This window comes from Neomonachus schauinslandi, chromosome 15 (assembly GCF_002201575.2).
Source record: "Neomonachus schauinslandi chromosome 15, ASM220157v2, whole genome shotgun sequence".
Taxonomy (NCBI): domain Eukaryota; kingdom Metazoa; phylum Chordata; class Mammalia; order Carnivora; family Phocidae; genus Neomonachus; species Neomonachus schauinslandi.
In genome coordinates, this window is record NC_058417.1 from 55,436,445 (window position 1) to 55,450,004 (window position 13,560).

Here is a 13,560-nt window from a genome sequence, read left to right on the forward strand (position 1 = left end):
GGCCACTGCGTGCAGTGACCCCTCCATGGTGGAGGCCTGGCACGCCCAGCGGCGCCATGGCCTGCGTCTGTGTGCTGTTTTCTAACTGAAAATATGTGGATTTTAGAAGAAATCCTGAGGATTTTCTGTCCTTTCACTAAACTATTTCCTGTTGAGAACTGGGAGCCCAGGAGTGGACGTGTGAGTGCGGGCAGCGGTGACTCTCATGTGCGCGCCCTCCCTCTCTGGAGCGCCGAGTGGCGCCTGCATCATCAGAGTAAGTGAGGCCGGTTTCCGTCACGGCGTGGTGGCCGTGAGGGTGGGTGTTGGAGAGAGGCATGGCGAAAAGAAGGTGCTCCTGGTGAAAACGGTCTCCAGTGTTTGCAGTTGGGAGCACGTCGGCGCGTCTGCCATCTGTTCTTCCACGGTAGCTGTGTCCTCCGTAGCGCACTCGTACTCTAACGGGGAGGCCCTAGGAGAGAATCCAAGCTTTCACTGGATTACTGCGGCATCCATCATCCTGCCCTCCTTGTCCTTAGCGCTCACAGCATCGGAGGCTGAAGTCGCGCCGTCTCCATACTAAATAGTACCTGGAAAGAATGTGTGACCAGAACCATGGGATTTGAGGTTTTCTGAGATGAAATTCATAATTTAAACTTCAAATGTGTTTAATCTCAGAGGGATACGGCTTGGGATCAATGAGATTTTTACAGATCTCTTTTTAGCTTTAGTAGAGCCGTTGGATGTTCTTGTTTGAACTTCCCAGTGGGTGTTCCAGTCTGCCATGGCTTGACACGTGGGTCTCACTGAAGACGGTGATTGAGGACAAGGACTTGGCTGTAAATGCAGCGCTTCCCTGCCATGGTTGTGCGCACCGAGCTACCCTCGTGCGTTTGCTCGTGCTCGTGCTCTGGCGCTCCTTTGAAAATCGCTCATCTCGTAGGGTTGTCATTAAGTATTTGGATGAATGAAGTATAACATAACTAACAGGATTATAGCTTTTCTTTAAAAGGGCTCACATTTTCAAAAATTTAAGTTTATAAATATCTTGATAAGTATGAACACATGCATTTACAGGTAGCCTGTAACTTGGAACCCTTTTAGTAGCGGACTAAATAGAAGTAATATTGGAGGTGGAATTCAGGAGCCCACAAAGGACTGACTTGTGAGTCAATGCAGTGTCAGGGCTCCGAGGTTCCCTGGGTGGTTGACACTTTTCATATCTACAGTTGGCTGAGCTGTTTACATACTTTCGAGTTTCAGCAGCAGACCAGGTGTTTGAAGCTCTTCATGGAGCAACCTCCTGTGCTTGGGCCAGCTTTGAGAAACTGCCGTTGTGTAAACAGGTCTGAAAGGCTGTCCTAGGGTTCATCTGTGCTTTGCTCCCTTTTGGTTTCGCTCTGGTTCCTCCCACCAGGAATGTTCCCTTCTGCAGATGCACTTCTGGGTAAAGCCTTTCACCACCCAACCTGAAGCCCTTTCCCTCTGACTCTCTCAAGCAGTTTTAGCCTCAATAAATACAGTTCCCTGACGCTTGCCACCTCCTCCCTGTCTTCTTTTCTATTGTTGTACACAGTGTATGTTTTCATGTCTTGCCTCTTAAAGAAGCCCCATCCCTGTGTCCTCCACTGTTGTGTTCTTTGGGATCTTAACGTAATGCCTTAGATGGTAGGCCCTCTGTAAGTCCCTGTCGCTTTGATAGTCTGTGAATCACGGAATCCTAACTCTGAGGGACTTTGGTCAGGTTGCCCTATTGTCTTGATAGGTTTTATGTTTGCTTCCTTGAGCACCGGCGACTTCTGAGACACACTTAAGCCATGCTTGGTTTTTTTGGATTCTTTCTGGGGTAAAACCAGATTTGTGTCTGAGTTTGATGTCATGTCCAGTGCCATAGAATATCCAAGTTGTTACACAGAAAGCAGCTGGCTTAGTTCATTGGCTAAATTGTGTATGAACATAGTTCAATTTAAAGGTAGATTGTTTAAATGGAATTTCTGTTAAATGGGTTTTCCTGGCAGAATGCACTGGTAAGCTCATTAATTCTCAAGTTGAAATGTCTTCACTAAAGTATGGTTTTCTTTAGCACAGTACAAGCTTCTAACGTCTCAAAATTGCATTCCAAGATTGGTTAAAAACTGAAAGTACCGTTGCCAGGCTCCCAAATTACAGTCTCAGAAATCCCGTTTGAAAGAGGAAGAGTGGGTGTAGTAGGAAGGTAGGAGGAAGCTAAGTTACCCAGAAGGCAGCTTTCCTCCCGGGGCAAATGGATCAGGCCCTGGTTTTGTTTTTATTATTGAAACAATTGCTCTGTTAAACAAAAAGAGTGAACAAATGATTATAATAGTTATTTCTCTTGCAAGAGCAACTTTCCTTTTAAGAGACGTTGAAGAACATTTCTCTCTCTCTGGAGAAGTTCCTTCTGGAAGAGTTAATTTTGTTCAGCCTTTCTTGATTTTTGTGTTTGATAAATTCTGAGTGTGATTAGGAAGTGACTTGATAATACTGCAGATAGTCACAAAAAAGAAGACATTTGGAAGTTCCTGCAGCTCTCCTGAGGTGGTGATTTGGACCCAATGTGAGCTTTAGCCTGGGTTCTTGCTCAGTTCTCCTGGAGAGACTTCTTTGTGCAGAGAGAAGACTCGCAGGTCTGCTTATGTGGGCTCATTGTCCCAAACGAGGTTTTAAAAATAGGGAAGCTTCACATAGAAATTCAGATTGCTGTTTTCTCTTGAACAACCAGAAGCTGGAGCTCTCTGGACCTGCATCACCTCAGAGCTATGGTGGCAGGACTGGGTAGGGGGCCACTGTACAGAGGCACATGTCCCTGGTGGACTGCACACCCGGCCTTTCACCTTGGGCTGAGGCCGGGGCAAACCTCAGGTTTGTACATTTTCAGGTATGAAATAGGACAGTGTCATATTCAGTCAGTTATGTGCAAAAGCGCTGCTAGTTTCCATATGGCCCTCCCCCTCCAAAGTTACCTTCTCCTATTAATATTTTCCCCAACTTTTTCTTTTGAGAAATTTCAATTTTTAAAAAAATTGAGGAAGTGGGGTGCCTGGGTGGCTCAGTCGGTTGAGCGTCTGCCTTCGGCTCAGGTCACGATCTCAGGGTCCTGGGATCGAGCCCCACATCGGCCTCCCTGCTTGGTGGGGAGCTTGCTTTTCCCTCTTCCCCCCTGCTTGTGCTCACTTGCTCGCTCGCTCTCTCAAATAAATAAATAAAATATTTAAAAAATGATAAAAAAATTGAGGAAGTGTAGTGAATACCTGTATACATTTCCACTTAGATAAATTAGCACATCTGCTTTCTTTCTTACATATACACTCACACACACATACACACGGTATATATTTTGCAGAACCATTTGAAAGTGAGCTGTGTATATCTTAACACTTCTGCCCTAAATACTAACGCATGTATTGCCTAAGAAGAGAAATTCTACTTAACGGTCATCATCATCACACCCGAGAAATTTAACACTGACAGAATGGTATTATTTAACGTGTGATGCATGGTCACATTTCCTTAAATATTCTGTATAGCTGTTATTATTCTAATCAAAGAGCCAGTGCATTTGATGGTCCTGTCTCTTTGATTGCCTTTATTCTGATTGGTCTCTGCTTTTTCTGTTCATCTTTCAAGACACTAGCATTTTTCACTTATTTTTAAGAGTCCAGGCTGGTGGTTTTGTACAATGTTCTGTAACTTGGACCTATCTGATTGTTTCCTCACGATGAGCTCCAGGCTCACCATTTTGTTGTGAGGACTGTGTGAGCTGTGTGTGCTTCCATTGCGTCCCATCAGCTTGTCAGGCTGTCCCGTTGTTGGTCCTGAGTTGAATAGTTCGGTCCAGGTGATATCTACTAGATCTTTCCAACATAAAGTCACCTCTGTCCCCTTGTAATGGTAAGCTGCAGGATGACAGTGTGAGACTGTGATACCTCATCCAACAATCCCCCCTCAGCAGTGCCCTTTGGTGGTCCTTGTCTGAACCCGTGACTGAGGATTAGTGCTTGCACTACTGGGATTCTCTAATTGTGTCGTTCGCTCTTGTGGTTATTAGGTGACATTTTCCTGTAAGATTTCCTCCCCTGCCCATTTTTCTTGAGTATCACTCTATGGCTTATAAAGCTTTACTATCTTTTCTCTTTCTGGTGCTCAAATGACCCCAAAGTTGGGGAGGGGAACCCCTTCAGGCCGGTCTCTGTGTCCTTTTGACATGTCCCCATCAGTCACTGAGCACATCCTCGATTTCTGATAGTACTTCAGATTCACCTTGACCTTTCCTTCCTTCAGACCTGTAATCAGCCACTTCTTCACAGTGCATGCATTCCTTTGTGGTAGGGAGTGGTATTTAGAAACCAGGTTCTAGATGCCAAGTTTCTTGTGACTGCTGATATGTCATTGCTTCTAGGCTCTTCCTGTGGCTAAAACTAGAATGCCTCTATTTTTCAGAGGTTGTAGCAACTTTATAGATTGTAGTTTGTGCCGAAAACCTGGGGTCTGGTATCTGTAAGCAGTTTCAGAGACTGACGCTTTCTGCAGTCTTCCTTTTCCACAACCCTCTAGAAATTTAGGATTTTCTGTGCTAACAGAATGCAGAATTCATTAACCTTATATATCTCTGAAAGATTGGCCCAGGTAAATGAGCACAGGAAACAAAAAACTGGATTCGTTGGTTTATTTAGTAAGGTTTTATTCCATAATTCAAAGAATGTTTATTGAACAGTGACATTGTTTTAGGCAATGTGAAGAAAAATGGGACTTGGTGTCTGCGCTGTGGCTAAGTAACGCGTCTGGGGCAGGGTGACGGACGCAGACCAGCCATGGAGGGAGGAAGGTAGATGCTTCCTAGCCGGGGTACTTGAAATGCCACCTGGCCGAGGTACCGGTGAGTGTGCCCTGGTGAATACCCGGCTGGATGACTTCACAGGGCACGGAAAGTTTGTACTGTGTGTTGAATTAAAGGCTGGGCCGTGTGGGAAATGCCCTGTGCTGACCACTCTATTTCAAGGGTTTAAAAGATGTTGTGGGTATGTTGAAAATGATCTAATAGTCCTTCAGTAGGAGAGACCCTAGCTTACGTTTTTTCTTGGTGAGTCCTTGCTTTACCCTTTACGTAACCTAAAAAAGAATTGTTTTGTTTGAAGCCCTAGTGTTCTCAGTTTTTTGGTATGTCATAGTGCTGGAATGTACAAAGCCAGGTTTTGGTTTTTGGTTTTTTTTTTTATGTGTTACAATTTAGAATTCAGTTTAGATGGTTTTCAGTATCTGTAGAACAAATGATAGCAAATTTTTTTCTAGAATTGTTCATGTGCGTAGTGCTTAATACAAATTTTAGGGCATCCTTGAGACTTATCTGTGGTATTGTCTGAGCAATTGGATAAACTTCTTAGATGTTATTGACTTAAAATGCATTAAGAGAAAAATATTGTGTGATTTATCAAGATTGTAGCAGTAATGGGATTCAGAATATATTTGAGTGGAGGAGGGGAGTAGATAAATATGAAGAATATGTTTTTGACTCCCAAAGTAAAAACATTTTAAAAAGCAAATATAACTGGTGGCCATGTAAATTTTGCCTCCTTTCCAGATGCCCTGTGCAAGACTGTCATTAATTTTCTGAAAAGGCGACTCTGGTCACATGGTAGAGTTCCCTCCTTCTCTGTCCGCTGTGGAGGAGGTCAGCTCCAGGGCGGCCAGCACTGTGCCTGCAGGGCCTGGCCATGTGGTCGGTGCTCAGTGGAGACCCGCCTTATCACAGTCCCGTTCCCTCCCCTCTGCCAGCTTTGGGTGCCTGTTCCCTTAGGCTGCGTTCTTGGGTTCTCTTTCCTGGAAATCTCTCCCCTCCTTGCTGACGACAGACAGACCTTCCCACACGTTGAGGCCATGTCAGTGCTTCCTCTTCCATGAAGCTTTCCCAAACCACCAACTCACCAAAGCTGAGGGTGTTCTCTTTCTCCTCAAGCCTTTATACCTTGCGTATTCTCAGTATGCTTTCATATCACCCTGACTCCCTTTCCTGAACTGTCTGCTTCATTTCCCCTCCCTCCAGCATTCCCTAGCGTGGGATCCTGTAAACATGTAGATGGCAGGAGCACAGCCCAAAGTGTTCAGATTGGTGTAACCCTACGATGTTATGGAGAGGAGATGAGATATGTAACAGAGAATTGAGCATCACTTGGAGCAGGATTGGTGAAAACCAGGTGGCGGGATTAATAGGTGGCTCTGGTGCTGTAGTGGGTTTTCAGTGCAGCTCTTGTGATCGGAGTATTACCTCTGTGCAGACTTCACACCTGTTCACGGGGAACGTCAGGAAACTTCTCTGTGAAAGGTGGTGGTTTTAGTATGGTGGTGCCCCAAAACCACTCGCTCCTTGTTAGAGGTAAAATCAGAGCAGTCCATGTTGCTTTCAGATTTTCATCTTTTTAACACCATACATTTCTTCTTAAATCTGTGCTTGGTTGTGATTAAGGTGGGAAGTCAGCCCCCCCCCCGCCCCCCATTTTAGGACAACCCGACGGAGGAGTGACGTCTGTCACTTTATTAGGAGCATCAGTTCAGTGAACTGGTGAGCCCAGCTCTGGGCTTCTTTTTTATGCTCCTTCTTACAGCCCAGGACTTGTCATCCCGAGTCTTGTGGTTTCCTGCTCATGCACCCCTGTGAGCTGCTAGGTAGCTTAGGTTTTAGTGTGAATGTAGCAAGGTCTTCAGCAAAGTTGTCTTCAAGGACCACCACACACCACACAGCAAACTCAGGTGCCTGAGTGCATGTTCTAAAAGTTTGGATGAATTATATATAGCAAGTGAAACTTTCTATTTTTAATTTAGTTTTTTATTTTGAGATTATTGAAGATTCATGATTTATTAATAATACTTTATTCATAAGGAATAATATGGAGAGAGGCCATGTGCTCTTTAACCATTTTCCCCCAATAGGTAGCATTTTGGGAAACTGTAGTAACATCATCGGAACCAGGATATTGATGTTGATGCAGTGAAGATACAGAACATTTTCCAAGTATCTTTCTTTGTTACCCTGTTACAGTCACACCCACATCCCCCCTGCCCTTACCGCACAGCAACCACTAATCTGTTCTGCATTTCTATAGTGGTGTCATTTCTTTTTTTTTTTAAGAGTTTATTCATTTATTTTGGGGGGTAGGGGCAGAGGGAGAGAGAGATTGAGAGAGAGAGAGAGAGAATCTCAAGCAGACTCTGTGCTGAGTGTGGAACCAACACAGGGCTCAACCCCATGACCCTGAGATCATGACCTGAACTGAAACCAAGAGCTGGATGCTCAACTGACTGAGCCCCCCAGGCGCCCCTATAGTGGTGTCATTTCAAGAAGGTTACAAAAATGGTTAAGTCCTTGATCCATTTTGAGTTAATTTTTATATAAGGTGTGTGGTTCAGGTCGAGGTCCTTTTTTTTTTTTTTTTTTTTTTTGCCTGTCGGTGTGCAATTTCTCCAGTAATATTTGTTGGAAAAAAAGGCTATACCATTGAATTGCTATCGCACCTTTGTCAAAAATCAGTTGGGCATATTTGTGTGGGTCAATTTATAGCTCTCTAATCTGTCCATTGATCTCTTTGTCCCTCTGTCAGTACCAATAGCCTGGATTACTGTAGGTGTGTAGTCCGCGCTAATACCATACCATCTAGAGTGATTCCTCCCAGTTTAGTCTTCTTTTTCAAAATTGTTGTAGCTATTTCTGTTCTTCTGCCTTTCCATATCAATTTTAAAATAATCTTGCCTGTAGCGTAAAAAAATAAGCCTTGCTGGGATTTTGTAGGAATTATGTTAAGCCTCTATATCCGTATGGGAAGAGTTGACATCTTACTGCGTTGAGTCTTCCAATCCATGAACATAGAATGTCTTTTTCTTTTTTAATGAAAGCTTATGATGTAAAGAGAAAGATGACTCTGATGTAACATGTTGACATGTGTTAAGAGATGCTTTATTTCCAGGGAGACTATCAATGACAAACTGTCAGATTGCATCTTTGTTCAATTACTTTTTTAAAAAAATTTTTTCGTAGGCCTACGAAAGGAGGTTTCCTACCTGTCCTTTGATTCCAATGTTTGTGGACAGTGACACTGTGAATGAGTTCAAGAGTGAAGACGGGGCTATTCACGTTATAGAAAGGCGCTGTAAGCTGGACATAGACGCACCAAGGCTGCTGAAAAAGGTACCTGTGGGGACACCTTAGAAAGGCCATCCCCAAACTAGATGAACTTATGTTCACAGCTTCTGTTGCGTTTGGTATTATTAATAAGCCCTTTTTCTCTTTATTTTGTTTTCTAAAGATTGCAGGAGTTGATTATGTTTATTTTGTCCAGAAAAACTCACTGAATTCTCGAGAACGTACTTTGCACATTGAGGCTCACAATGAAACCTTTTCTAATCGGGTCATCATCAATGAGCACTGCTGCTACACCGTGAGTACCCGGCATTTGGGGAAGGACGCGAGTGCGGGCTGCCGTGTGCTGTGGGGGGTTGCTTGGCCACCGCTTTACACAGTCCACTGCCTTGTCTCAGAGGGCAGCTCTTCAGCACATATGGTCACTCATTTCTCACTGGTGGGATCCGCAAGGTGGCAGGTGTGGTTTACCTCAGAATGGGTTACGTTGTCGTAGCAGTTAAGGGAGCCTAGTGATGTCTTGATTTGTCTTTATTTATTTATTATTATTTTTTAAAGATTTTATTTATTTGACAGACAGAGACACAGCGAGAGAGGGAACACAAGCAGGGGGAGTGGGAGAGGGAGAAGCAGGCTTCCCGCGGAGCAGGGAGCCTGATGCGGGGCTCGATCCCAGGACCCCGGGATCATGACCCGAGCTGAAGGCAGTTGCTTAACGACTGAGCCACCCAGGCGCCCCTTGATTTGTGTTTAAATGTTACTTTATATGCCCCTTCATCTCTGGCGCCACTCTAACACTTTAGAAGTGTATATGGACGGACCCGAGATACAGTTTTCCTCCACTCTCTGAAAGTAGAGTGTTTCTGTGAACTCTTTCGTAAGCCGAAATGGGGCAGAGCGAAACAGCAAATTACCATGAATTTATATGGAAAATTTTTTTAGCATTCCTAGACTCAAAAAATAACCTCTTTAAGCTTTTCTGAGACCTTAGGACACATTCTTGCTAACAAATGTACAAAATAAATGCAGATAAAGCCCAGGTGCCTACAGACACAGTTCTAGGTTCTGGAGTCCTGATGCTGAGATGCTGAGTGTGGCTCTCTGGCAGGGGGCTTGGTGGCACTCTCAGGGCTGGGCTTGGGGTAGGAGTCGCCTCTGTAACAGCTTTTGCAAAACAAATGGTGAATGCTATTTTCGCTTTTTGCCCTTTTTCCTAAAAGCGGAAGTCCTCTTTGGATTTCTTTTGGTTATCAAAACCAGTACAAATGTAGATCTTTTGTAAAAGCAAAGTGGTGGAATGCAGACTTTGGGAAGGGAGGGGGCATACCTGTAATGCATACCTCTAAGATCAGGCTTAGTGCTTTTATCTGCCACACCATCTTCAATAACTTCTGTTACCAGATTATTAGAAGAATCTAATAGGGTCTCTCTGCTTCTCCCTTACCTTCCTACAACATATCCTCAGCGCCGAATCCAAAATGATCCTTTTAAAGTGTATCAGATCATGTCATACTTTCTACAGTGTTACTGCATTTCACTCAGAGAAGGAGCCCAGAGGCCTTCCAGTGGCTTACAAGGCCTTGCATTTTCTCTTGATCACACATCTGCTGTCCTGCCTTCCTTGTGCACGAGCCTGTTCCTGGTCACGTAGGCGTGCTTCCCCTAAGGACCTTTGCTCCAAGTGCACCCTCTGCCCGCCCCCCCCCCCCCCCCCCCCGCCCCTGCATCTCTGCTTGACTCTTGCCTTACCTCCTTCAGTCTGTGCTCATTTCTGCCCTCACCTCCTTCAGTCTGTGCTCATTTCTGCCCTTCTGGATGAAGCCAGTTTGAACACCCTATTTAATTCTGCTTCCTCCCCGCCACGCCCCTGCCCCCAACCCTGGTCCTTTTAACCTGTTCCACCGTTCCTTTCTCCCTTGGCACTTGTCTTCCAACAACGACAGAATTTCTTACCTCTTATGTTTATGGCTAATTGCCATTCTCCCCCTTCAGACTGTAAGCTTCATGAGGCAGGGATCTTCGTTTTGTTTATGATGGAGAACACTGCTCAATAAATGTGATGAACAAATGAACCAAGAATGAAAATGAAGCTCTCCTTTTCACAGTCATTTTTAGAATTTTTTTTTTTAGGCTATTTTAGAAATATGATTTAGGTCTTTTCATGATTTTAAACCTCTCTGTGTAATTTTTCCATCTGGTGCTTTCATGATAATGTTATTAGTCAAATAAAATGTTTTCTTTTGGTTACCACTTGAGCAGATGACCTTGTCAGTTGTCAGCATAGTTAATGGGAATGACTTCTCATTTATCTACAGGTTCACCCTGAAAATGAAGATTGGACTTGTTTTGAACAGTCTGCAAGTTTAGATATTAAATCTTTCTTTGGTTTTGAAAGTACAGTGGAAAAAATTGCAATGAAACAATATACCAGCAACATTAAAAAAGTGAGTCCAGTTTGGGATTTTATGGAAACGGGGAGGCGGGAGCCTCTGAGGTGCTCCGAGGTGCTGGCAGTGTTTTCAGGAGGCTGGAAATGGGCTAGTCAGGGAGCCCAGCCATTTCAAGACGAGGAAATACTTTGGCTTTTCCCCAAGCCTGTGTTCCAGGGAGGTATAGGGTTGGATGCGGGTTCAGATGATGCTGGTGGCTGGTGGAGGTAAGGAGGAGCATGTAGCCACAGGCCATGACGCCCTCTGTTTAGAATCACTGGAAGATTGGGGTGGGGGGGGGGGGGGGTGAGGCGGGAGCAGCTGGCTTACAGCGCCCCCAGCTGCCACCTCGGTCTGTGGGCAGGAGGTGCTGCATGAGGAGGTGCTTGCCGGGGATCTCTTGGGGATCCCCAGGCCTTGGATTATTCGGTTTACCTTCCGTGGAAAAACTTTCCTTCTCATTTTTTTTTTAAAGATTTATTTGAGAGGGAGGGAGGTGGGGGGGGGAGAGAGAGTGCATGAGCGCAGTGGGAAGACACAGAGGGAGAAGGAGAATCTCAAGCAGACTCCCTGCTGAGTGCGAAGCCTGATGGGCTCCATCTCACGACCCTGACATCATGACCTGAGCTGAAATCAAGAATCGGACGCTTAACTGACTGTGCCCCCCCAGGCACCACACTTTCCTTCTCATTTTTATACTGCTGCTCAGTGTTGGTGTGGAATATGGTTGTGAAGTGTATCCATGTTGGATTCTAAGTGCTTTTTGAAGGCTTGTTTTATTTTCAGGGTGTTAGAAAAAATTTGGATTGAGACACAAAGCATTAATTGAGTACAAGTGTGATGAATCGGTGCTTTTAATTAGTCATAAAAAAAATTCCATCTCTTTAGATATTATTTCCTAGACCATTGGAGAAGAGGAAGTAAAATAATTATGAAAATCGCTTCTCGGCCTTTTGGCTAAGATCAAGTGTAAAATAATTATGAAAAACAAAAACACAAAGGCATTTCACTTTTTCATAGATTTATTCTGTAGCAATTCACTTTTTATTAGTGTTTTAAAGACCTGTGGGAGATGAATAATTTGAATGTTGAATATATACTAACCTTAAAATTGGTTTTATTTTAAAGGGAAAAGAAATAATTGAATACTATCTTCGTCAGTTGGAAGAAGAAGGCATAACGTTTGTGCCCCGCTGGACTCCGCCTTCCATTGCTCCGTCCTCAGAGACCTCCTCATTGTGCAAGAAACAGGCAGCATCCTTGGCTCTTGTGGTTCCAGATGCTGCCCAGGCGGAGGGGCCGGGCAGTGAGGCCCTCAGCAGCCCCAGCGCGCCACCCGAGCCCATGGCGGGGACCCCTGATGGTGGGTCGGAAAGAGGGTCGTCCCACAAGCAAGGCTGGGGCCTCCATGGAGTCCTTTCCCCTCTGCTTCCTCCACCCATTCTTGTGTCCTGAGGACATGTGGACATAATTTTGTTACTGTCCCTTTTCCACATTTTATTTTTTTCTTAGAATGAGGAAGCATTTAGTTTTTTTTAATGGGCAGGAAGGGTTATATCAAGTTATTCTTTTCTTGAAACCAGGAAATGTGTTTAATTTATTTTAATTGAAGGCGTCTTCAGTGAATGAAAGGTAGCAAGTAATCGTTCTAACACAGTTGTTGTGTCACCGTCAAACACTTTATACTCACTCTGTGCTAGGCCCTGTTGTAAGCACTTAATGAGTATTATTTACTCACTTAACAGTGGTTCCTTCTTGGTACGAAGTGCTTATTACCCTCATTTCATGTATGAGTGAACTGAGGCCCAGAGGAGCTGAGTAAGTTGCCTGGAGTCACAATGGCAGGTGGTGGCGCTGGGATGGAGCTGGGCGGCTGGCGCCAGGGTCTGCACGTAGCCACTGTGCTCTGCTGCCTTTCATGTGTGTTAAACACGCGCACGCGCACACACGCACCTCTTTATTTCTCAGAGTGATGCCCGTTGTAAAACCACACAAGAAAATTCTACCACTCACAAGTTTTCTTCAAGTCTTGCTGTCTCTCTCTCCACGCTTTCTTCTCGGCAGCTAAACTGCGCCATCTGTTTGCCGTGCAGTAGGCAGCAGGTGACAGGTGTTTTAATTGGTTTGGGGACACGTTTTATTTTTCCATCTCGTGAATGTTTGCTGTATTTATGGTACCGCGTCATGAAGAAGAAGATTTCTTATATTCTTGAGTACAGTAGCTCTATTCAGAATAGGTTTAAGTCCACATACTTGTTTTATTTCAGTCTTATGTCATGTAGGTCCTCTTTATATAAGTTTGAATTAAAATAGTCTCTCAGTATCTGTTACAGATTTTCTTCTGTCGTGACTAGTATTAAGACTTTGCAAATAGAGTTGACCACAGGGTGATCAGGGAATATAACTGAATCAGTAGCCTGGCCTGGGGCTTGGTCAGTGATTAGCTCTTACAGACTATCACTGAGGGTCTTGAGGGGGCCAGCTTAGCTCTGCTGTCCCTGGGGTGTCATTGAGTTCTGTGACTTGGGGACCACACTTTACTGAGCAGGATGACTTTGGAAGCCTTCACGTTCCAGCATTCTTTGTGTAAATGTCGTGTAACTTACATTCCAGACAAACTAGACGCGGACTACATCAAGAGATACCTGGGTGACTTGACCCCACTACAGGAGAGCTGCCTGATCCGGCTTCGCCAGTGGCTCCAGGAGACCCACAAGGGCAAAGTGAGAACCGGCACCCGTGTGCGGGCGTGCTGTCTGTGAGCTGTGGACCCTGGTCCTGTTCGTAGTTACTCAGAGTAAATGTTCCCGATTGCCATAGCTGGGGATGTCTCTCTCAGTCCCAGCATCACTGGCTCTGTATTTCTGGGTGTGGCATCTGAGTCCCTCGTGGAGAGTCATGATGCCCTTCTATGTACGATCAGCTATGCTTTTCTAGGTTTACCAGAGGAGGGTCTCCCTTAAAAACAATTACAGGTCAAGCTGCAAAGCAATATTATATTCCAAG

General features: G+C 44.7%; 1 protein-coding gene across 3 annotated transcripts in view; it reads left to right on the forward strand.

Annotated features, from left to right (window-relative positions):
* Positions 1-13,560, forward strand: part of SEC14L1 (SEC14 like lipid binding 1) — a 54,015-nt gene that overhangs the window by 26,466 nt on the left and 13,989 nt on the right. For all 3 annotated transcript variants that reach the window (XM_021680968.2, XM_044921360.1, XM_021680967.2), the window contains exons 3-7: positions 8,024-8,173; positions 8,292-8,423; positions 10,441-10,569; positions 11,683-11,917; positions 13,168-13,277. In XM_021680968.2, the coding sequence (XP_021536643.1) occupies positions 8,024-8,173; positions 8,292-8,423; positions 10,441-10,569; positions 11,683-11,917; positions 13,168-13,277 (756 nt within the window). The remainder of the gene's footprint in view (positions 1-8,023; positions 8,174-8,291; positions 8,424-10,440; positions 10,570-11,682; positions 11,918-13,167; positions 13,278-13,560) is intronic.